Source organism: Vigna umbellata, chromosome 3 (assembly GCF_029865625.1).
Source record: "Vigna umbellata cultivar VRB3 chromosome 3, Vumbellata_1.0, whole genome shotgun sequence".
NCBI lineage: Eukaryota > Viridiplantae > Streptophyta > Magnoliopsida > Fabales > Fabaceae > Vigna > Vigna umbellata.
In genome coordinates this window covers 1,295,113-1,319,574 of record NC_142167.1, presented here as the reverse complement: position 1 = coordinate 1,319,574, position 24,462 = coordinate 1,295,113, and the positions used below count along the sequence as shown (strand labels likewise).

Below are 24,462 nucleotides of genomic sequence, written 5' to 3'. Positions count from 1 at the left end.
TATTCATGTAAAGTTTCATTTTAGTAGTTTTATTGGGATGTTACATACTTAATTATAAAGAAAAGTAATTATTCATAACTAGTTTAGCAAGTGGAATATCTATGATAAATATTTGTCAAAAGTACCTTTTAATCATTCTTAACACATTATGCTATAAGTGTCTTCTAGTTTTTGGTATGATCTCATTGTTTCTCATACTATAGCATCTTCCAGTTTTGTTTTGTTTTTCCTTTTAGCTTTGTGTAAAAAGGTCTTCTGTAATTGTTTCCCTTACTATAAACCTTTTTCTAGTTTTTGTGTAAAAGACTTTCTATAATCTCATTGCTTCCCTTGTTACAATCTTCTAGTTCTGTGTAAACGGTTATAATCTTATTGTGTCTCTTGTTATAACCTTCTTCAAGTTTTGTGTAAAGTGCCTTCAATAATCTCATTGTTTCTCTTTATATAATCTTCATCTTGTTTTGTATAAAAGTTGTTCTATAACTTCATTGTTTCTCTTGTTATAACCTTCTTCTACTTTTTGTGCAAAGGGTCTTTTATAATTTCACTACTTCTCTTGTTATAACCTTTTTCTGGTTAAGGGTCTTCTGTAATCTATAGGGAAAAATATAAGTCTTTTGTGTTCTTATAAGAAACGCTTTCATGTCTAAGTGATTATCTGGTTTGGAGTCAGTGTAAGTGATAAATGTTCAGATAAATTCATCCTTTTCAAAATATGTTGAAGTGTTATGCTTAATTACAGTTAGTGTTAAGATGTTTAATCACAGTTAATGTTTGAAGTGTTATGCTTAATCACAGTTAGTGTTAAGATGTTTAATCACATTTAATGTTAAGGAGTGAGAAGTGAATTTTAAATCTAACTTAATTTTACAAATTTGTAAAATAAAGATTGTAAAATAAAGTTTGCACTTCGTTATATACTATGAATCGCCTTATCTCTAATATATTCTATTATAGTATTATTTGTTCAGTGAAGACTCAAATCAACCATTATATATGTACAATTACACAGGTGGAAATGGCAAGTCTAGCAACAGATTGAAGCCAGCACAATCTTCAGAATCCAAGTCTGGTTGAATTGCTAGGAAATGCAAACCTCCACAAGCTTTCTTAGCAGCTTCCCAAGCTTCAGCTTCACTAGTTGTCTGGGGAGTTTTCTTAAAGGTGGAAAATATGTATCGAGTAGAAATTCCAACAGAAAGAATCAGACGAGCACGAGCAGCATCTGCTTCGACAGCACAGACCTCCAATCCACTTAAACCAGCTGTGGCAATAAATGGTGAAAGCTTTCAGATTTTAGAGAACAAATCAGAGAACAAATTTATTGGATAAAAGATATTCACAAGCATTATGCAAAAGCTTTTCTGAATCAAGACTCCAAAAGAAGAAACCAGGTTTTAGGTCTCAAAATCACTTGGTGAATCAAGTTGTCATTCTGCTATCCATTTATTCAAGAGTATCAACAGAATTAGAATTCAAGATGCATAATCCTCTAAGTTCCATTGAAGGATAATTTATAAAAAAAAAATAGATTACCTTGAAATGAGATTAGTAAAATTAAATGATGTTAACCAACTTTCTTGCATAAATTTGATACTTCTGCTTATTTTTAAGCATAAAGGCAATACTTGTATGGAAGAAAATAAAAAGTAAAATGAACAAGGTTTCTTCTGTTACATTTGTTTTGGGAGAAGCTAGGTAAGAGAAGAGTACTCCTATAAAAAGTAGAAGTGCAAGAGTTAATTTAACATCCGAGGAAAACTTAATGAATTTTATCTTTTTATTTCCTTTTACTAGTGTTTATGGAGAAGTCAAAACTCAACTTCACTGTTGTTTTTGTAATATATAGGGGCTTTGATGTGATATCAAACACATTGTCACCATCTATTTAAATAATTGGTCCAGAGCATAAAAAGAGTTTGTTGTGAGGGACAAAAAATGAAATATATTAGCAGAAAACGTGAAATCTGCAGTTTTGTACCTGCCAATGCCATAGCACTAGAAGATGCAACAGCCAGTCCTGGGATTAATGTGTTGTCATCAATTTCAAGACCCAACAAATCAAGATCTAGCCCAGAACCACAAAATCCTTTCTCAAAGTTCGACACCTCTTCTCGGACAGCTTTAAAACAGGATATTCAAGGTTAGAGAGGTATATCCTAGGAGAATAATTTAAAGCATTAAACTTACTTGTTAATCATTTTGTGTCAAAAGAAAAAAGAAAAGAGACCATTGTAATCCATGTAATGTTGGTAGTAGTTAAAGTTTAAAATAGTATTAACAAAGTAAGAACATTGATAAATGAAAAACATATGCTACAGACCCATTTGTCAAGCAAAAGGGACGGACATCATTTGTCAAGCAATCGTGAAACTAATTGCATGAAATCTTCTATCTCTATACCTGAGTAAGGTAATTGGACAAAAGCCCATCTTTGCCCATAAAGAATATCTGGAAGTTCCGTGGGAAAAGGATTATCTAGTGCCAAAAGAGTTTTCGATGCTTCTTGAAATCCAGGGTGCCTCCTATATATGGTCTCATACCGCTCCTCTAACCATAGAATAATTGACACACACTGAAAAGAATAAGATGAACCACATAAAATATAGGCCAGTTCACCAATGACAAGAATATACAAATATATAATGCTAAATATACCATGAATATTCTCTGTTATGAACCTACATATGACATAAGGGTGCTATTGATATTGGAAAACTTGCACACAGACCATACTGGACTATTTTGACCCATTTGAATGAATTATCAATCACAAAACGGGAGTAAGAAGAAAATAAAAAGCATCATGAAACATTTTAGGGACACTGCAATTCCCTTTCATCCCCCAATTCCACCTTAAAAAATCCAAACAAATAAAAATAACTTCATTCCCCTCCACTCACCATTAGATTTCCAACTATAGAACAAACACCAGCTCCCTCTAATGATTTGAAACATAGACACATTCCATTATATGAAACCTACTATCAGCATCTTCGCCAAACAGACAAGTTAAGGTCATATATATAAGAGCCTGCAGGTTCATTGCCAAATAGTCTCACTCATCAAACCGAACCAAGGGAAAATCGAAAGCAGAGAAATTTCTTTCACAGCCACCACAGTAAAAGTTGAATTTGAAACCGTACAAGCAAAAACAAACTATTGTAGGGTCAGTGACCACCACAGGTTTATAATTCTCGTCAATCATCATATGACTCGCAACCGACCAAGTCTTTCAATTTACAAAAAAGAAAGCTAATAAAACTTCACTACGTGTCATGTAAAGAAGATTAGGCAAGATCATTAACATGGTCTAAAACTCAAAGTAATTTCTCCATAGATACCCGTTTGCTAGGAACAGGCCTTATGCGAAGCTCATTACATGCATTTGTAATAATTGTCTGCATCTGCGACCTGCAAAGCAACAAACACTTAAACCAACATTCCATACTCCAACTTCTAATTGGAGAAACATCTTCATATACTACATAGAAAAATAAGAAAAAAAAGTGAAATCAGTTTCTTTGTAAATTGAAATTAGATTATACACGAGCTAATCTGTAGAAGTCATTTCTCATTAACTTCTAAAAAAATAAGATTTTTAATTCAAGCATAAGCTAGTTTAAGCTTATATAGAAAGTAGTTTCACTTTTGCTATTTTTCCTACAACGAAACTCACTCATGAACTACCTGAAGAAGCGAATGTTTCTGGGCAACGGGACACCCAATTCATCGCTAACAGCAACAATACCATCCTTCAAGGTAATGCTGTTAATGACATTGTTTGGAAAATATTTGTTGTACTGCAACGACAACGTTTTGTCGCACACCACCAGCTCCCAAATCTTCTTCCCTCTGGCGTCGAGAATGGGCCTGGAGCAGAAGTCAAGTTCCCAGTCTGTTATGGTGGCAGGGTCGGTTTCTGGGTCAAGGTATCTGAGTTCCGCAGTTGGGTCATCTTCTTCTTGGAGAATTTCTTCCGGTGCTTCTTTCTGGGTACTCTCCGACACGGAATGGGTTCGAAAGTGGATCAGTTTCGGGTGGCTGTGGAAGGGAAAAGTGGTGCATGGGATTCTGATGGGTTTGGATGGAGAAGTGAATTTAGAATGTTTGAAAGATGAGGTTCTTATTCTGGCGGGGTTGAAGCTCAGAGTAGCCATGGCTGTGATGTTGTTTCAGGCAGAGGTTTATGTGTGGTTGTTGAGGTAGTTATCCTGCCACATGTTTTCCTTAAGCCAACGATGATCTTATTCGAACATCATGGGCCGTCGGTAACGGCTCATTCATGGCATGTCTTCCTGCACCCCCATAAATTTTATATCTCCATTTTACCCTTATTAAAAATTTACTCAAAACCCTAGAATCTTTATTTCACATCGCCGGTGATGCAGAGTGTAATCGGAGCCATCTCCTTCCTCCAAGTCCCTGATCCTTTGTTCATTTGAATGGATTTGAGGAAGAGTGATTGAGTGGATTTGAAGATAAATTTTGTTGTTGTTTATTTGAGTGAATTTGAAGGTAAGTGAGAGTGAATTTGGAAGCAACGTTTGTGAGAATTAGTGTAGGATTTGATTGATGTGACAGATTAAAAAAATTTACTTCCAAATTCACTCTCACTTACCTCCAAATTCACTCTCACTTACCTCCAAATTCACTCAAATAAACAAGAAAAAATATTATTTTTTGTAACATCCCAAAAATACAATATAAAATCATATAAGAGAATAATCACATATTAATAATATTGCAAATCAGTCTTACAAAAGATAGGAAGTATAGTTATGGCCGAATGGCCTTACAAAATAGCATAGTTAAAATTGTACAATGGCTACAACTAGAACGAACGATTTACAAAATAAACTTATATCGAAGGCTCCTACAAAAGAAGAGACCAACAACTGACCGAACGTCCTAAGGTTCAGTCTTCACTTCCACCTCTTCCAGTGCTTCTTCCAGCAACTCTTCTCCTTCTGCTCACATCCACATGGATGATCATTGCAACAAGACAAACAATCAAACGTACAACACTGACTCTCGGTTACAGTTTACATAATTATGCAGAGTACAGAATGAGTCTCAGACAATATCCCTACCCATTTCATGGCTTTCATTAATCATCAATACTTTTAAACAACATACAATATTTCATCCTCAACCAAATCATCAAACACAATATCATTCCAGTTTCTCATCTTTTAGATTCATATACTCATACAGTCAACAATGTAGTAAAAACCATACTTCATATTCATTCAGCAATCAATCAACATGCAACCATTTAAAACAAGAATCTTAATCAAATTATATAAGCTTCCCTTACCTCTAATGTAGCCAAACGCTCACAAATGCAGAATAGGGTTCACCTCTACTAGAGACCTTAGCGTTCTACAGTCACGCTTTAAGAAACTAAACCAAACAGAAGACCAAAAATATTTAGAATAAGACGATCCACTCATGCAACCAGAAATCTGGGTTTGCATGTGAAAGGAAACGAACATTCTAAGGAGAAAGTAACTCACCGACTTGAAACCACAACTGGATCGGTTTAAACGAAAGCCCTTGACGCCGGGAGAGTTCAAACGGTGCCTGAGTGGTGATCGGAAGAAGAAAAGGATGAGAATCCTTAGAGAGAAGGTGGATATGGTAGAGAGAAGGAGGAGATTCAGAAGGTTGAAGATAAAGGGTGCATGCAGAAAAGTGGCACGAAATTTGAAAGCTTAAGTTTTACTCCTACCGTCAAAATCGACCGTCCAATCTGCATCACACCTGTCTTCCACTTTCTGAATTTTAGACAACCTTTCGCTTACACATGTACTCCACTATGTTGGGGTTTTTATGGGTCTGACATTTTTAAATCCTCTCAAATCCACTCAATTACTTTTCCTCAAATGCATTCGAGTGAACAAAGCCTCCATCCATTCGAATCAAAACACCAAGTTGCCCCATAGCTCCTCACGCTACAACAACTTTGTCACCAGAATCGGGGATCTAGAGGCAAAGTCGGCATTCCATCTTGGTCGCATCACACAATTGTTGCCAATAGTGCCGCCGACGCCATCATTGCACAGGATTTTCCTTCTTCTTTCTCTCCAAATCGAGATCTTCTTTCATGCGCGAGTTCTTCTTCTTCCCTCACCACTCTGATCTTCTCTTCCTGTCTTCCTTAATTAAATTTCTCTTTATTTTATTAGCTTTTTAATAATATAGAATTACTTAATAAAACATTAAAAATTTGATAATAGTTAAGAAAGATATATAATATTAACCTAGTTATTCGTCTTAATAAGTATAAAAATATATATAATATTTGTACACACCAAATGTAAGAACCTAGAAAATAGAGTATTAGAGTAGATAGGTGTATTAAAATAATGAGACAAGCAAGTTACTTTAAAATAATCTTATAATATAAATAAAACTTTCTAAAGCTCGGTTCATTATCTAAAACACTTATATCTCTCTAGAACCTTATTCACCTAGAGTTCTCTGCCTTCTCTCTATATTTTCTCTCATTTGGGGTGTCTGTTCGACGATCAGGAAGTGTCTAGGTGATCCTGGCGTTGAGGGCTACCAATCTGACCGATCAATTGGTTGAATCAAGTAGATAAGTGGTAAACCCCTTTCTTTGGTGTTTAGGGTTCTTGATCCTGTAGAGGAATTCTGTTTGCATGGATCAAGAGTCTCTCTTCTTCAATTCTTAACTCAATTTAGGTTCTAAGATTTCTCTCAAATCACCAATCGGTGAGTTATAGGTTTTTATAGAGTTTCCTTGTGGTGCAAGCATCGGTCGGGGTTCTCTAGAGCAGTGATGCGTTTCTCTAAGGTAAGGGGAGCTAGATTCTGTTCTTAAATTATTTGTATAACATGTGTATATGTTGAATTATATGTTATTCTACTGTTTGAAGCATAATTTGGGTTTTTAGAGTGGATTGAATTGTATGTATTAAAATGTCTAACTGTGAAACTAGGAATTTGTGAATTTGCTCAATTGCTCAACTCTTCAACTTAATCATCAAACCACACAATCTAATTCAAGCACAAACACGTATTGAATTCAATCAACATACAAAAAACATCAGATTATCGAACTCACACACATTAAAACAACTAATTTCCTTACTTGAAAGACAAAAACAAATAGCTCGATGATCCTTACAACACCCTCGTATGCACAAGAAGCTTAATTTGTTTCATTGAACAACACAAACACAATGATGATACTTCATTAGGACCATTGATCAATAATGACTAGCAAAAAGACACAAATACTACATGCGAGCCAAAAAAAAGCCACATGGAGAGGAAGAAGAAACAAATCAAGGAATAAGAAACTAATTGATTGATCTTAATGAATTAATCGTAAAGAGAAATTACATCATCTCCAATATTCGAAAAGATGAATAGATAATAAAACATCTTAAAGAAAAAAAAACTTTAAGAAAAAAATTTAGGAAAGAATATATGTTTTTAAATAATAAAACTTATTTATAAAAAATCTATTTATATTTTAAATTTCTATTAGTAAAATAATTGAGTGTCACTCTTAAATATATTATCAATTATAAAACACGGTTACATGCTCTTACAATATATAAGAAGTTTTAACAAAGTACTTATAAAATAAAATTAATAAATCATGATCTGAAAAAATGGTTTCAAAATAAATGACAAACTTAATCAATTAAATTAAATATAAAAATTATATTAAAAAAATAAAAAAAAATATCATTAAAATATAATAAAAAATTTTAAAAAATGACAATAAAATTTCCAATTAAAGTCGTCATTCTTTTAATGATTTTACTTTTAAAAAAAAGTTGTCACTCCTATAACGATTTTAGTAAAAAAAAAAAAAAAAAGATTTTACATGAAGAAACTATAAAAAGAACCGAAGTTGTATTTCTCCATTACACTTCAAAGCTTTAATTTCGTATTGAACCCATTAGATAAATTAACTTAATTTTGTGTGTATAAAAATACCTTCGAGCATAAAGGGGGAAAAGTGGGGGCACAGCATATGAACTTTCGGATTTTCAATACTTTCGGAGAATATAGACTAATTTGTCTCCGAATTCTGCGACCTGTAGCTTCCACCACTTTTCGTCCTTATTCTACAGGTTATAAACCCTTATGTGCTTCCCTTAAAAGCTTCCTATTTCACATTCTTTTGGTCCGAAAGCTCTTTCGCTTGTACAGAATTGTTTGTTCCGATAATTTTATTTTTAATTATATTTTATAGTAGAAATTTTGTTCTGTTCCATGATTTTAAAAAAACAAAGTTTTTTGACCGAAGTTCTTATTGTTGTGGGTGATAGTATCATTGAGTAAAAACTACCATTTTTATTTTTTCGATGTAAGTTGTAATATTTAGTCACATAAGTTCTAATATCATTGTGGGGGGTAAATCATAGAGGAATTTGTGCTGATTCGAGTTGTTTTCTGCATTTTCTGAAGGGAAGAATCACTTAGAACAGCTGTGATGGTTGCAAATGACTATTTTCCTCCTTTGTTCAGGTGTGTAGCTGTGTATCTCTGTTTTCTGCATATGCCCTAGTGATATTTCATCAATCTGATTTATTGTTCGCTTGGATTTTCAGTGTGGCCCCAATGATGGACTGGACAGATCATCACTATAGGACTCTTGCACGTCTCTTGTCAAAGCACACTTGGCTCTACACGGAGATGCTTGCTGCTGAAACAATTGTTTATCAAAAGGGAAATCTGGTAAGCTTGTAAGCATATTTCTTCTTGTTGAAAGAAAAGGGTCAAAATAACTTGGGAGGAATGGCTATGAATAACAATTTCATTGTTGCAATTTGTCAAGGACCGGTTCTGCTAAAACCTTAAGCTTCTAGGTAGAGTGTTTTTTATTGTTAGTAAGCTCACAGCTCATGCTACAGTAACTAAATTGTATGGAGGGAGTGAAGAAGGTTTTACTTTTTGTGTATTCTATATACCTACTATTGTATTGATGATGTCAGTCACGAACATCAGTGATTATGCACAGTATTATGTGGATATATTCTGGTTCAGTTGTAGTTTATCTCACCTATTTATGTCATCAGAGATCTAGCACACTTTTCATGGAAGAATCCTTTTGGCTTGAAGTTTGGATTATGCATAGTCTAGTCATATCACATGCTGGAGCCTCCTAAAAGTTTAAACTTATAAGTAGAGACTATAGCTTTATATTTCTAACACAACTGCTATTGTGTTCATAGATATCTGTGGTGAAATGCTTCTCCGCTAGTCACTGCTGAGGTTTTTTTATTTTTATTTTGAAGTTTGTTAGATCTATAGGGATGTTTCCGTTAGTCTTATTGGATGTACGTGCTGTTGTTTCATATTATTTGAAAGGTTGAGAGAAACAATCTCTCTCAATAAAATTCAAAGTGCAGTTTTTGAATGAGTAACAGGTTGTTCTTCAACTTTGGGTTCATATATTTTTGTTAATTATCTCATTGCAGTAGGTATATCTGTGTGTGTGCAAAAAAGCACAAATTTGTGGGTGGGGCCATTTCTGGATAATTTTTCTCTGAAAAACTATTGATTCTTCTTGTCAATTTTGCTCAGGACAGATTCTTGGCATATTGTCCAGATCAACATCCTATTGTGCTTCAAATTGGTGGAAGTAATTTAGATAATTTGGCAAAAGCAACTGAACTGGCAAATGCGTATTGCTATGATGAGATCAACTTCAAGTTTGTTTATTTTCTTATCAGCTTAATTCATAATGTTTCATTTTTATATTACTATCTGGTAGATCTGATTTTTTTATTTTTGACTTATGCCAGCTGTGGATGCCCAAGTCCTAGAGTAGCTGGACGTGGATGCTTTGGTGCACGTCTTATGCTTGATCCAAAGGTAAGGACATCATCCATACTTGATGTGAAAGCATATTGAATATGTAGACTTTCTTAATATATACGCACTGATGTGGAACTCTAATGTTTACAAGGAAAGTTTGTTGCAGAGGCTATTTCATTGATTTTTGCCAATACAAATGTACCTGTTACTGTTAAATGTCGAATTGGTGTGGATGATCATGATTCCTACAATGAATTGTGTAAGGTCCTTTTTCATCAACATTCTTTGTCTATTCACAATTAAAAGATGAAAAATTCTTTTGTATTGTGTTCATACCCGTAGAGGAAGCTTGCAGGATTTAAAGATCATGGCACACCACACGCCTTGGCCATAGGGCTTGTAGTGGTATTTTCAAATGACCCACCACTACCATTAGTAATCACTGACAGGAATCCTAGTGAAATTTATTAAAATTCTCCTTCTGCCATGATCTTGTAGTTGCCCAGCATCTTCTTTGCTTGTTTATGCATAAGTGATCTGGATTCTATTTCTCATTATACCATAAGATGGTCTTTGATTTTGTCCTATAATTCTGCACAAGAAAGGATTTTGGTCACCCTTCTTTGGTTCTAAGAATGACATTGAGCTAGTCCTTTTCATCAATCTGCCTTCCATTGGTTGGTTAGTCTGCACAGGTAGGCTACACCCATCTCCATATAGAAATGTTTAGGAAGATGGATGGATAGCTCCTTGATGTTACCCCACCATTACTTTTCTTAGCAATACCCTCTTTTGTTTAATGCTGGAGGATTCTTATTGATTTGGTTAGTGAGCACAATCCACTCTTTTGGAGGATTCTTATTGATTCTATAGGGGTACAACTTGTCAACTTCAGTTTGGTCTGGACTACTTCCCATGGAAGAAAATATCCAAGGTACTTTGGTTCTGTGTTTGGTAAAAAAATTGTTTGGTTATCAAATTGCCTGCAGTAGTTCTTGACTACGTCTACTCATTCTTGATGTACATATCTGAGAGTTGGAATCTCCATATGCCAACCTTTTGAAATTCTGTCCAGTTCCCACCATTCGAAACAAAAATGCTTGACCATTCATTTCTATCATCGCCACCGGTAATCTTTCCCCATCAAACTTCCCCTTGAGCTCGAAATAACACTCCACATTTTGGACCCACCCCAAGTGTCCTCCAAAAATAGGGAATGTTGAGCTTTCTCCAAAAGTCTTTTCTCGCACCTATCCTTGGATCCAATTTGACACATCTCCTAATATTGTTCCTCATCCATTCCCTCCATTAAGCCCTCTTGCCACTTTGCATCTGCCAAATGTTAGTAGTTTCCTTGTCATGTTTGTTATATGCATCTATCAAGATGACAAACATGACTCCAACTTAGGTGTTTTACTTCCAAATCTATTTATCAAAGAAAAGTAAGATTTTGTCATTGTGGAAGAATTCACATCGATTAGAGATAAGACCAAATTATAATATATAAATAGACGCAAACCTTTCTTTACAAGCTAATCCTGTGAGGTTGAGTTAGGCTTAAATTCAATTTTCTTAAGATGGTATCAAACCTAGCAATGTGTTAGGCCTCATTTCACCTGCTATTGAGGGTTCCCTCTTAGTCTCAAGTTTGAGATGTCCTGTCCTTAGTGTGAAGGGGTGTGTTGAAGAGCCCACATCAATTAGAGATTAAGCCCAAATTATAGAATATAAGTGGGTGCAAATCTTACCTTACAAATTGGTTTTATAACATTGAGTTGTACTTAAAATTCACTTTCTTAAGAGTCATACTACTTTATGATTTTACTATTTTTATAACAAGGAAGCCCCTATTAGAATCTCAAGGTTGAATGGTTGTTATACCTTTTTTATTGTGTTTTGAGTTTGATTGCTAGTCAGTAAGATGGTCACATTTTGTGAAACAATTGTCCTCAAAGCAAATTGCTATGAATGTAATTTAGAAGCAATACTTTTATGTTAGGTCATGATATCTTTAAAATAATTGTGCAGTTGTTGTTGCGGTTACGTATTAACCTTTATACCATCACTTTTGTTGTCTTTCAGGTGATTTCATTTACAAGGTTTCTTCTCTATCACCTGCCAAGCATTTCATAATTCACTCAAGGAAGGCATTGCTTAAGGGCCTTAGCCCAGCTGAAAATCGGAGTATTCCTCCACTGAAGTATGTGCCAGAGTATTGAGATTTGATTTTTGTAGTCATTTAATATAGGATTGGAGATGATACACACTTTTTAATGCAGATATGAATACTTTTATGGCCTCTTACGAGACTTCCCTGACTTAACATTTACAATCAATGGGGGTATTACTAGTATTGATGAGGTGAGTTTTATCTAATTGTTCATTCTATTTCAATGGGTGCTGGTATTCATTATAGAGAAATTTTCTGCGATATATTATCATTCAAAATGCATCACTGTATTTAGAGTTCACATTTCTATGATGCATGGGCACTGACATTGTGCACAAATTTCTCAAAATTAAAGGACATGGCACCTGCACACACATATTGTTGGGCATGTGTTTGATATGAAAAATCATTAATTGACTTCTAAAAGTCAAGATAAGACTCCAAGGTAGAAGACCATTCTCCCAAGTGTATCAAACTGACAACTTTCATTTATGATTCAAAAGTTATTTACAAAGAGAGGGAGTGGCTATATATAGCCACTTAAGATAAGCTTGACCGAAAATTATAAAGAGAAATGAGAGGGAGATTTCAACAATCAAGGGTCAAGATCATCTCCATGCTTGTGTCTCATTCTCCACACTTATATCACTTTCCCTGTTTGAATCTCATTGACCTTACCATGTCTAGTCTTTGGCCAAACTTCACATGGGCCTATGATGGGCTTGAGTGGTTTCCACATGCTTGTTGCTTCCTTGCGTTCCTTTGGCTGCATCCGGTAGCTCCTTTTGAGCTTGATATGACCTAATAAAAGCTAAGTTAAAATTTCTATTTGCATATATTTTTTGAAAGAAAAACAAAGAATAAATTGTACAATTAGAGTCTAAGAAACTCCCAAAATAAAGAAACTACAACATTATTTGTGTGAGCAATAGTGTCTTTTCTTGTCATGCTTATAATTATCCTTTTTAGAATGATGCGTTTTTGCTCTTTTTCTTTATCCCCCATTCATGCACTCATCACACATTATGTACTTAGAGTGCAATAAACTAGACTTATTATAGTGTTTTAAATTATTACCTTATTTTCCCATTGTGTTGCTTGTTTATAAAAATTGAGAAAACTCTGGATCATTTTTATATTTTATATAAATGAATCTATCACTCTACTATGATAGTACACTAGAGCAAATTAATTTATGTTGGAGATCCAATATTGACTAGAAATATAACAAAATTATAATATATAAGTGGGTGCAAACTTTACTTTGTAACTTGATTTTGTGAGGTTTAGTTAACTCTAAAAGCCTACACTTTCTAAGGTGGTATCCGTTTGTTGGGTTTATTGTATCAGTTATTAGACCATCGATGAATCTGTGTTGTAGGAGTCGACCATAGTCAATATAGAATTCCATGTACAAAAGTCAATATTATATTGATCAAGCTATCATTTGGGTTCTTATGAGTTTGGTCTGCTTTTTTTGTGCTAACATTCTTGTAACTGGAATTTATAGTTTTGATATGTATGATGTTTAAGCTACCAAATAATTCTTTTCCTCCTTCCCAGTTTTTAAGATGCGTAAGTGTAGACATGAATGTAACGAGTCATTAGGCATTTTGTAGCTTTGAAATTGGTGTTCTAATTATAAGGTGCTTATTATTCTCATGCTTCTGTTTGTGAAATTCAACTCTAGGCCAATGGAGCTCTAAAGGCCGGGGCCCATGGTGTTATGGTTGGACGTGCTGCATACCATAAGTAAGTGTCAAATACAAATTATTCATCTATTGCCCCTTTTGCATATGTGAAATCTCAAAGCGTGGTGGGCCCATAACCCACATGTCCCAGGATTGGAACCTGACTCTAATATCATGTTAAATATAGTGAAAAACTATATATGAGATTAATCTTCATTGGGTTGAATATATAATTAGGGTCCTCTGTTTATAATAGAAAAAAAAATGGGTTAAGCACAAGATACAAATAAAAAGTAATAACAAATTAACTAAAGATAAAAGATAAATATAAAATAAAGATAATATATCTAACACTTTTAAACATTGGTAGTCTTTTATTTTAGTCTGCCTAGAAGTTTTATTCCCCGACGAAGGAAGGCACCTGACTGTCTGTTTTACAAATTTGCATTGAAGTTAATGCAATTGTTATCAGTGGAGATCTAATTCTAATGAAGTATGAGGAGTGACAGGAATATCTTTTGAGGAGTTGTGCAGTTCAGTTATCATGTAAAGAACCACTTATCCTAATTTCTAGATAGGTAGACATGTAGAAATGATTATTTCCAACAATGTTTTTTTCTGTTGCTTGAACTTTCTTGAAGCGGCTTATATAAATGGATACTTTGTTGCTTGAATAACCGTTGTCAATAATTTCAACAGCCCTTGGCATATTTTGGGACATGTTGATTCTGCAATTTATGGTGCACCAAGTAGTGATCTTACACGTCGTCAGGTCTAGTCACTGAAATTTTGAGTTAGAATGAATTAAGCTGATATTTTACTACGAATTGAGCATACTAATTTTTATTTTCATTGTTTTTCTTATTTCATAAAGGTTCTTGAGGAATATCAAGTATATGGGGACTCAGTATTAGGACAATATGGACTCGGCCCAACTGTCCGAGATATTGTGAAGGTGGTAACAGACAAATAATCCATTAGTTGATTGCAGAATTTCTAATATTAAGGAGAGTTTCTCTATAGTATTATATAAACTTATTTAACATAGGGGCATAATAAAACCATATTCTTTTATGTATATACATGGCTTGTAACTATAGTTATACCCACATGTTTTCTTGTTTTTTGATTTCTTGTCATGGTTTATAGCTTTGACTCAGTTATGGGTTCTGTTTCACATCGGGATTCGGGAGTTAAAAGACTAGACATGCACTGGAGGATTTTTTTTTCCCTTAACTCTTTCTTCCTCCTCCCATTCATTTGCATGAAGCAAGTTGTTATATTTTTTACCTTCACTTATAATTTGCTGTTACCGTATGAATGTCATGTTTGTTGCAGCCTTTGCTTGGTTTTTTCCATTCTGAGCCTGGGAATGGGCTTTGGAAGCGCAAAGCAGATTCAGCAGTCCAAACTTGCACGGTATAATTTACTATGAAAACCCTCATATTATTTGAGTGCTTAGACAATATTTTACTTTGTATTTAGATGAAGTTGTCAATGTCCAGGACAATGAAACTTCTTCAATCATCAAGCAAATCTTACATATTCTTCTTAATTTACTTTTGTTTTCCCTGCTTTCAGTTCATGGAAAGAAAAGATGCTGTTATGTGTTAATTATCTTATAATTTAGGAAGTAATTAGTTAGCTCATAGGTCATGTCTATATGCACGAGTCAACAAAACTGTTGAAGGAATAGGCAATAAATCTCTCACTCTTCTTTTCAACTTCCTTCTTATCCTTTTATATCCAAGGTGTACTTTTGTGTCATCTCACTAGTATCTTGTTGCATAGGGTTAAATCATATCTCTTCTTTGTGTACAGTAACTGACATGTTATTCTTCAGTCGTTGCATTCCTTCAAACACTAACTGATTTTTTAACCATGCAGACAATTAAATCATTTTTCGAAGAAACCCTTGTAGCAATTCCTGACTCAGTCTTGGATTCACCTATGGCGGAACCACAACATGGTCGTGGAGATCTCTTTGCTGACATACACAACTTGCTACCTCCACCATACACAACAAGACAAGAGAGTGTCATATAAATAAGTCGATCTGATATCTATTATAGGAAACTGACTCACATGTAACCCATTGGATGGAGAAACTTGTGAAAAACAGGGGACTGCAATTCTGCAATTCTTTGTGATTTGATTTGTTTACTAATGATTTTGATCAATTAGGTAATGTGTTAGCGTCATCACTTTAGATGAATGTTGGGTAGTTCATATCAACATGGCATTATTTGAGAAAAAAAAAAAGGACTTGGAAATGTTTTGCAATTGTTTCATGTAGCATCCTCGACTTCTAGGCCAATAACGCTTGTCGTTGTTTTTTTGAACCTGGAACTCGTAATTGCTACATGTATTATTCTAATTTTAAGTTTAAATATTAACTTAGTCTTTATTTTCGTTAAGTTTATTTAATTTAGTCTGAATATTTTTTTTTTGTCAATTTTATATTCAATTTAGTTGGTCTTGTTAATGTCATTTAGATAATTAGCTAATATTGACAAGTGTTTTTCACGTTCAGGTTGTGAACTTTTTAGCTTTTTATTTTTTTTTAGTTAAAAAAGTTTTTTTATAACTAAAATAGGTTTTTTATTTTTTTAATTAAAAAAAACATGTGTCGAAGTTAATATTTTATATTCAATTTTATTTTTATATTTTATATTTTTGTTCAATTTAATTTTAATTTCTTTTAAATAAAACTTTTTTTAATTGAGATCAAGTTAATATTTTATGTAATCGTTATATTGATAATTATATTAAAATTCTTTTTTTATTAAATATTTTTAGTTTAAGGTTAGAATTGGTTAAAATTAGAACAAAAATTTTAAAAATTAAAAATAACATAAGAGTTAAAAAATTACTTTTATTTTTAAAATTTAAGAGGTTAAAAGGTGATTTTTAAAATTTTAAGAGATTAAAAAATGGAAAGTAATACCATTATTTTATGTGATTTTTAACTTCTTAAAATTTTAAAAAATTACTAATAATAATAATAAATATGATAATGATATAAATAAATTTATATCTTAATTAAAATTAATAATATTAATAATAAAACCTAATAACAATAATAATATAAATACATTTATATGATGATAATAAAAATTAATAGTTAATAATAATATATGTTAAAAAGTAGACTTTAAGTCTAATTCAATCCCACAAAATCGGTTTGTAAGGTGAGGTTTATACCCACTTATATATTATAAATTGGTCTTATGTGAGACTTCCAATACACTCCCTCACGTCGAGGTATAGACATAATCTCGAGCGTGAGATTAAAAATTAACGGGTGGTCCGATAACTATCCGATAGCGAGTGGAACAACATATTCAATAAACAACAAATATGGCTAGGATAAGCTCTAACCATAGTTCTGATACCATGTTAAATAGATTTAAGTCTAAGATAATTTAACGATAAGGGTCACATTACTTCAATTTTCAAAATTCAGAATCCAACTGAAACAAAAATTGAGAAACAGATTTGAGACTTCCAACAAAAAATGAAAACCTCTTGAATGATTAAACCTATACTTTAAAATGATGAGAATATGACATTGATTTTTTAATATAACTCCTTCCATTTTAAATTTCTCTAAATTATATACGATCTCATGCATTGTATTTATGTTAACATGATTGAGAAAGTCATCATATTTGATATTACACTATAAATATTTTATACGAGAGAGATATGTGGAGAAACATGAATCAGAGGCAATCGATTTCAGATGTATAGGAATTGGGATAAAAAGGTAGTTATTGATTAGAAGAAAGAAGTAAAAAGAATAAAAAGAAGATGTTCTATTTATGGCAACAACATTGGTGTTTAATACATTTACAAAACATATCGATGGAAAACCAATCTTGCGGACAAATCACTGGATGCTTTGGCACCTTCCCACTATTCTTAATTTCATTTCCTGAACACAAAACCAAAGCAACCATCGTAACTGCCACGAACACTATTTTTACCTTCATCATCTTCAAACCCTTTCTACAAAAATATTTTTTTTCTTTTCTAATTTATAGAAGATCTTGCAATACCTGTGACACACAGACACTGACGAGGGCGGGGAGTGGTCGCTGGTACAAGAGGCACGAAGTGCAAGGGACACAAACAAGGAGCACAAACAAGGAGCGGCTCCTGGCAGGATTCCATTGGAAAGGACACATGGATGAATCGAACATACACCGGAATGAGAGGGATCTAGAGACGGTATACAGTTGAATGATAGCTTAAAAGGATTGATTTGGCTACTTATATCACCAAGATGCATTTGCTTTTTTGCAGGTTAAGCGTGCTTAGCCTAGAGTAATTTGGGGATGGATGATGTAACATCCCAAAATAATGATAATTACCATTAACCAGAACTGATCACATTTACAGAGATAAACAGTGCAGTCTTAAGAATATTACAGTAGCTCAGAATTTTAAAACTTAACAAACAGCACGTACAGTAAAATCTGCAGTGTTCAGAATTCATAAAAAAATAAACAGAAACCAGTTCTGATTATCCATTCTGTAGAATTTAAATACAGAATATCAAAATACAGTCCAGCACTTGACAGAATTCCAAATTTTCAGATAAATACAAAACAGATCTGCAGAACTATATATATATATACAACTGCCAAAAATACTGCACAACACACTAGACTAAAACTGCTACGGAATCGCGCCTCTACTGTTCAGCTTTTACTTCAACTTCAACCAGGTTTGCATCTTCCAAATTTTCTTCTTCCAGTAATACTTCAAGAGATGCATCACCCTCTGCTCACATCCACAACGGATGATCATTGCATTTTGACAAGACGGATTATACATGGACAGTAAACAGCACCAGGAAAATTGCAAGGGTAAGCTTATATTGTTTAATTAATACAACATACATACAGTTCACAATTTAATTCACAGATACATCAAACAACTTAATCATAAAATTTAACATATAAATCTATATAAAACAGACTGTACTGAATTGTATGAACCATGTAGTTACAGGCGTCCTTGCACCCAAGTGGTGTGGTAGCCGGGATATACCTAATCAGCTTCCACATGCGGTTAATCCTTCGCCCCTGCTAAGTGAGGGATACGAATGACCTCCACTTGAGGTTAATCATTCGCCCCTGCTAAGTGAGGGATACGAATGACCTCCTGCCATTCCCACGCATGACTACCCCCTTCTACGTGAAGATGAGCATCACGGAATATCAGGATGGACCAAGCCATCAGTAACTTGTCCATGTTCATACTTTACAAATTTAGCATTTAATACAACTGAGAAGCTCCTCCATGGAACGCTCATTCAAGTTCAAAATCATATAATCATATCATGTCGTGTTCAACCATCATATCCTTTCATAATTATAATATCTCCATTCTGTATTTCACTCTCTTAATATTAACGTCATGCATTCTTTAATCAAATAAAATGAACTTATCACAGAACCTTTGATTTCACGTTTCTGAACAAAAGAAACGAGTCATTTATTCACTTAATATGCTTCAACTCTTGATAATTTGAAAATACTGATCTTTAGAAGAGATGAATAATACATTGAAAGATTTTAAGTGTAAAGAATCTAGATAGAACCCAAGGAATAAAACCAGTGATAAGTGTTTAGATACACCAGCAATATAATTGATTTCAGAAGAACAGCACTGGCAGTCCAAGTACGAACGTAATTTAACAATTTGGACGAACGCCAGTTATGTTCGCTCAAAATTCAATAATAGGGACGAGCGTTCAGTTTAGAAACCGAACCCCGCTTTGGAACGAACGCTAAGTCAATGACCGAGCACAATCAGAACGAACGTTGGTATAAACCGAACGTTGGGTAGGACGAACGTTTAGGTATATGACCGAACACCAGTTATGAACGAACGTTCAATATAGAAACGAACGCTCTGTAGACGAACGTTCAACAGAAGGTCGAACTTCATTTAGGACGAACGTTATTAAGGACGGACGCTCTACTTAAGGCCGAACGTCACTCATTTATAAAGTTTTAAATATTTAAATATTACTGAGCTAGACGAACGCTCAGATCATCAACTAGGGACGCTCGTTCTCGGGCAGAATTCTTTCCAAATGAAAGAATTCTAGTCTAAGTAAGCTTAACTGAAAACCGAACGGTTTAAGACCGTACAGGGACGAACGTCCTTTATCAGTACAGAGACCAGATTTCTCAACTCTTAACAGAATTTTCCAGATTTCGATTTTTATGAACTTGACAACTTTCCTTTCAGATTTAATACATCAAATCATACAGATTTCAACATTTGGATCATTCCAAATATACAATCACCATACTCCATTTATACAGAATCAAATCAATATACATTTAAATCAAAATCAGCAACAACATATATAATACAATTAAGCAGTGTTCATTCATGACAGATTCAATCGATCTAATCATTCCAACTCTATAACATTCACACATCTTTCATGCGTATCCAAAACAACATGCAAATGAACCAGAATTTATATCTCATATCAGTAAACGTTCATAAGGCTCAAATATCAGATTTCATATACATGCAACTCAGATTATAAAATCAAGCAGTATGAATTAAACATATAAGCTTCCCTTACCCGGATTGAAGTTCCAACTTGTCCTAGATGAAAATGGCTTTATCCAACTATGCTTCTATTATATTCTTGATTCTTCCAAAACAAATCTAATCAAAAATTGCAGAACTCTGAGACTACATACTTGCATGCACTAAAACTCTATTCTTCCAGAAACCTAAGAACGAAATACAGTAAGAAGGCTTACCAGATTGGATTCAGTTTCTGTTTGGTCCAAAATGGAGATCACAGCAGTACTAACATTCCTATGGTGCTGCAATTGTGATCAGAGAGGAAACGTGAGTTTTCTGATAGAGAGAAGTTAAGGATTCTTAGAGAGAAATTTGGAGAAAATGAAGAGTTTGGTTTTCTGAGGAAGAAGATGAATGAGTGTGCAGGTGAAAGGGTTCTCAGAAAACTTTGGTTTTGTTAAAGTAACGTTTGCTTGAACAAACATGTCCAAGACTGACACCTGCATACTAAATTCTGATTTGTAAGTTTCTAACGTGACAAGTGGCAGGTGTGCATGTAAGGAGTGGTGCGTTTTTAATGTTGCAGAGAATGATGGTGGTTCAGTTTTCTGTGCATTGCAGAGGTGAAAATCAGAGTTGAAAGTGGGTTTTTAATTACCCGCAACAGTGACGTGGTGTGTGTGTTAGTGGTGTGATGTCAGGATTAAATTTGCTAATTATCCAGGGTCTCACATTCTCCCTAACTACAAAAATTTTCGTCCTCGAAAATTCAGAATTTACCTATGAATAAGTGTGGATATAAGTCCCTCATTGCACTCTCCACCTCCCACGTTGAATCTCCATTCTTGGCATCCCACACTACCTTCACCAATCGAACATCCTTCCTCTTGTGTAATTTAGTGCGAACATCATCAATGCGGATTGGTTGCAACTCCAGCGTTCGATCAGGTTGTAGTTGAATGTCTTCCAGTTCTAAAACATGAGAGGGATTGGCTATATACTTTCTGAGTTGAGACACATGGAAAACAGGATGAAGGTTTGATAGTTGAGGAGGCAAAGCAAGCTCATAAGCTACTGGTCCAATCTTCTTCAGAATTTGATACGGTCCTATGAACTTGGGAGACAGCTTCTTTGGACGAACAACTCTTCCCACTCCAGTGATTGGATTCAACCTTAAAAATACATGGTCTCCTGCTGCAAACTCCAAGGGTCTTCTCCTCCTATCTGCATAAGATTTCTGTCTGCTCAAGGATGTCTTCAATCTGTCCTGAATCAATTTCACTTTATCAGTAGTTTGCTGGATAAGTTCTGGTCCAGTTAGCACATTCTCTCCTTCCTGAAACCAGCAAAGTGGCGTTCTGCACTTCCTTCCATAGAGAGCTTCAAAAGGCGCCATACCAATGCTAGACTGGAAACTGTTATTGTATGTGAATTCCACCAGTGGCAAGACCTCATCCCATGCGCCTAAATGGTCCAGGACACACGTCCTAAGCAAATCTTCTAACGTCTGGATGGTCCTTTCAGATTGGCCATCTGTTTGCGGATGATACGCAGAACTCATCTGTAGCTTGCTTCCCAATTCACCTTGTAAAGATTGCCAAAACCGAGATGTGAATCTCGTGTCTCGGTCAGAAACTATGCTTGAAGGCACTCCATGAAGACGCACTATCTCCTTGATGTACAGCTTAGCCAAATTTGTCATTGACATCTTCAAATTCACGGCTAAGAAGTGGGCGCTCTTAGTTAATCTGTCCACAATTACCCAGATTGAATCGTGATTCTTGACTGTGCGTGGCAGATGAGTCACAAAGTCCATGGAAATGCTGTCCCACTTCCATTCAGGAATCTCCAATTGTTGAAGCAATCCACCTGGACGTTGGTGTTCAGCCTTGGCGCGTTGACAGGTTAAGCAAGATGCCACAAAGCGTGCAACATCACTCTTCATTCCCGGCCACCAGAAAGATTTCCTAAGATCTTGATACATCTTAGTCATACCGGGGTGTATGCTAAGACGACTATGATGAGCTTCTTCCAATATAATACGTTTCAGCTCTCCATCATTGGGAATGCAAGTTCTTCCCAAATAACGCAACATACCATCCGTTCCAGCATTAAACTCCTTAGCTTTTTCTGAACCGAGTGCATCAAATATCTTCAACAGTTCTTCATCCTCACGTTGCTTCATCCAGATTCTGTCAAACACATCACTAGAAATTCTAAGATTACAGCACCTTATTACGTTCTCTCCTAATTCAAATTGTAATCTTAGATCTCTAAAATTCTCCACCAAGTTCAGCTCCTTCACCATCATCAATGAGACTTGTACTGTATTCCTGCTTAGGGCGTCTGCCACTACGTTGGCTTTCCCAGGGTGATATAGCAGTTCAAAATCATAATCTTTTAAAAATTCCAGCCAACGTCTTTGCCTCATATTCAGCTCCCTCTGATCAAACAAATATTTGAGGCTCTTGTGATCACTAAAGACTTGGAACGTTGATCCGTATAAATAGTGCCTCCAAATCTTTAGTGCAAAAACGACAGCTGCCAACTCCAGGTCGTGTGTGGGATAATTGCGTTCATGAATCTTCAACTGGCGAGACGCGTACGCTACTGCACGTCTCTCTTGCATGAGCACACAGCCCAAACCTTGGTGAGATGCGTCACAGTACACTTCAAATGGCTTGGACGTGTCTGGAATAATCAAAACTGGCGCGCTCGTCAATTTCATCTTCAGCTCCTGGAACCGTTCCTCACACAGATCAGTCCAAGCGAATGGCTGATCCTTTCTAGTCAATCTAGTAAGAGGAGCCACTATCTTGGCGAACCCCTCTATGAAACGTCTGTAATAACCAGCCAGCCCCACAAAACTCCTCACTTCAGTGACTGAACGCGGGCTCTTCCACTCATGTTACACTCGTTCTCCACGTGCCCATTTCGTCCACATCTGTTACAGTGCTTTCCTCCTACCAGTTGAGGGCAGGATGAACGGTAATGCGGCCCTCCACAGTGAAAGCAAGTTACACTGCCTTGTCCAGCTTGTCCTACAGGAACCAGTGCTTGAGAACCACTTGTATTGGCTGATTGATTTGGACGAGCGTAAGGTAGTCTCCTCTGAACAGAACTTCCCCTGGACACAATTGGTCCCCTACTAACTTGCGGTTGTTTCTTCTGTCGTTCAACCTCTGCCATATTTTTCTCCAATACCTTAGCTCGCTCAACCATACTGGGAAAAGACCGGATACATAAGCTGGATATCAACACCTTCAAATCACTCCTCAATCCGTTCTCAAACTTCCTACACTGCCATTCTTCATTGGCTGCCATCGTATAGAACCGAACAAGGTGCTTGAACTTGTTGGTATACTCTGAAACTGTCATCCCACCTTGAACTAGTTGTAAAAACTCCACTTCCTTCGCAAACCGTACGCTGTCAGGAAAGTACTCCTCGTAAAATTTACCACGAAATACTTCCCAAGTGACAGGACGTTGAGCTTCTATCAGAATAGCTCTTGTGCTCGCCCACCAGTGGCTTGCTTCCCCAGTCAGTAAATATTCTGTGTAAGCCAACCTATTCTCGTCCGGACACCTCTTTGCATTGAAAATTCTCTCCATGTCTCCTAGCCACTGATCCGCCTCATCAGGGAGGCCCTTTCCATTGAATTTAGCTGGATGATGCTGGAGGAAACTCTCCAAACTCCATTCAGCGTTTGGTTGAGCAGCGTGTGGAGTGGCGTTTGAAGAGGATGCTCCAGGCGTACCTCTAGTGGCAGCAAGGATGTCCATCAATTGTCTCTGTGTGTTTTCAGCAGTAACACGTGAGGCTTCTAAACCCTGCATGGCTGCCTGATTCTGCTGCATCAGGGTGGTGTTCTGTTCCATAAGGGTGGTATTTTGTCGTTGGAGTCTCTCAATAACGTCCTCCAACAATCTAGAGCGGTTGGAAGTATCAGGTTCATTCGGTTGAGGAGGGGGAGGCAATCTAGGTGCCATTAGTTCTCTGGATACAGAGAAAACGAGCGTTAGTTATGTCCAAGAGTTAAATAATAATAACTCATTAAACATATAATAAGCACACAGCAAAACACAGTGCACTCATAACCCTACAGTGTCCTTAAGAGAACAAAACTGCTCTGATACCACTAATGTAACATCCCAAAATAATGATAATTACCATTAACCAGAACTGATCACATTTACAGAGATAAACAGTGCAGTCTTAAGAATATTACA

General features: G+C 35.4%; 2 protein-coding genes across 4 annotated transcripts; one reads left to right on the top strand and one right to left on the bottom strand.

Annotated features, from left to right (window-relative positions):
• Positions 1 to 889: 889 nt before the first annotated feature.
• ATAB2 (RNA binding protein) lies at positions 890 to 4,221 on the bottom strand. Its single transcript, XM_047324838.2, has 5 exons — positions 3,691 to 4,221; positions 3,345 to 3,414; positions 2,404 to 2,575; positions 1,982 to 2,122; positions 890 to 1,264 (listed from the first exon to the last, which is right to left on the bottom strand). Exons 1-5 carry the CDS (start codon positions 4,158 to 4,160, stop codon positions 1,005 to 1,007), a joined length of 1,113 nt encoding a protein of 370 aa, XP_047180794.1. The 5' UTR covers positions 4,161 to 4,221; the 3' UTR covers positions 890 to 1,004.
• A 3,732-nt stretch (positions 4,222 to 7,953) lies between these two features.
• On the top strand, positions 7,954 to 15,848 carry LOC124847358 (uncharacterized). Of its 3 annotated transcripts, none has more exons than XM_088109890.1 (13): positions 7,954 to 8,117; positions 8,460 to 8,514; positions 8,598 to 8,724; positions 9,574 to 9,701; positions 9,795 to 9,864; positions 9,964 to 10,066; positions 11,890 to 12,007; positions 12,087 to 12,168; positions 13,668 to 13,729; positions 14,368 to 14,440; positions 14,543 to 14,623; positions 15,007 to 15,087; positions 15,556 to 15,848. In XM_088109890.1, exons 1-13 carry the CDS (start codon positions 8,018 to 8,020, stop codon positions 15,712 to 15,714), a joined length of 1,239 nt encoding a protein of 412 aa, XP_087966016.1. In that variant the 5' UTR covers positions 7,954 to 8,017; the 3' UTR covers positions 15,715 to 15,848. The 3 variants fall into 3 exon arrangements, with proteins under 3 accessions (XP_087966016.1, XP_087966018.1, XP_087966017.1); XM_088109892.1 differs by having other exon boundaries at positions 7,984 to 8,117; positions 8,455 to 8,514; XM_088109891.1 differs by lacking the exon at positions 7,954 to 8,117 and adding an exon at positions 8,164 to 8,353 and having other exon boundaries at positions 8,455 to 8,514.
• The last annotated feature ends 8,614 nt before the right edge of the window (positions 15,849 to 24,462 follow it).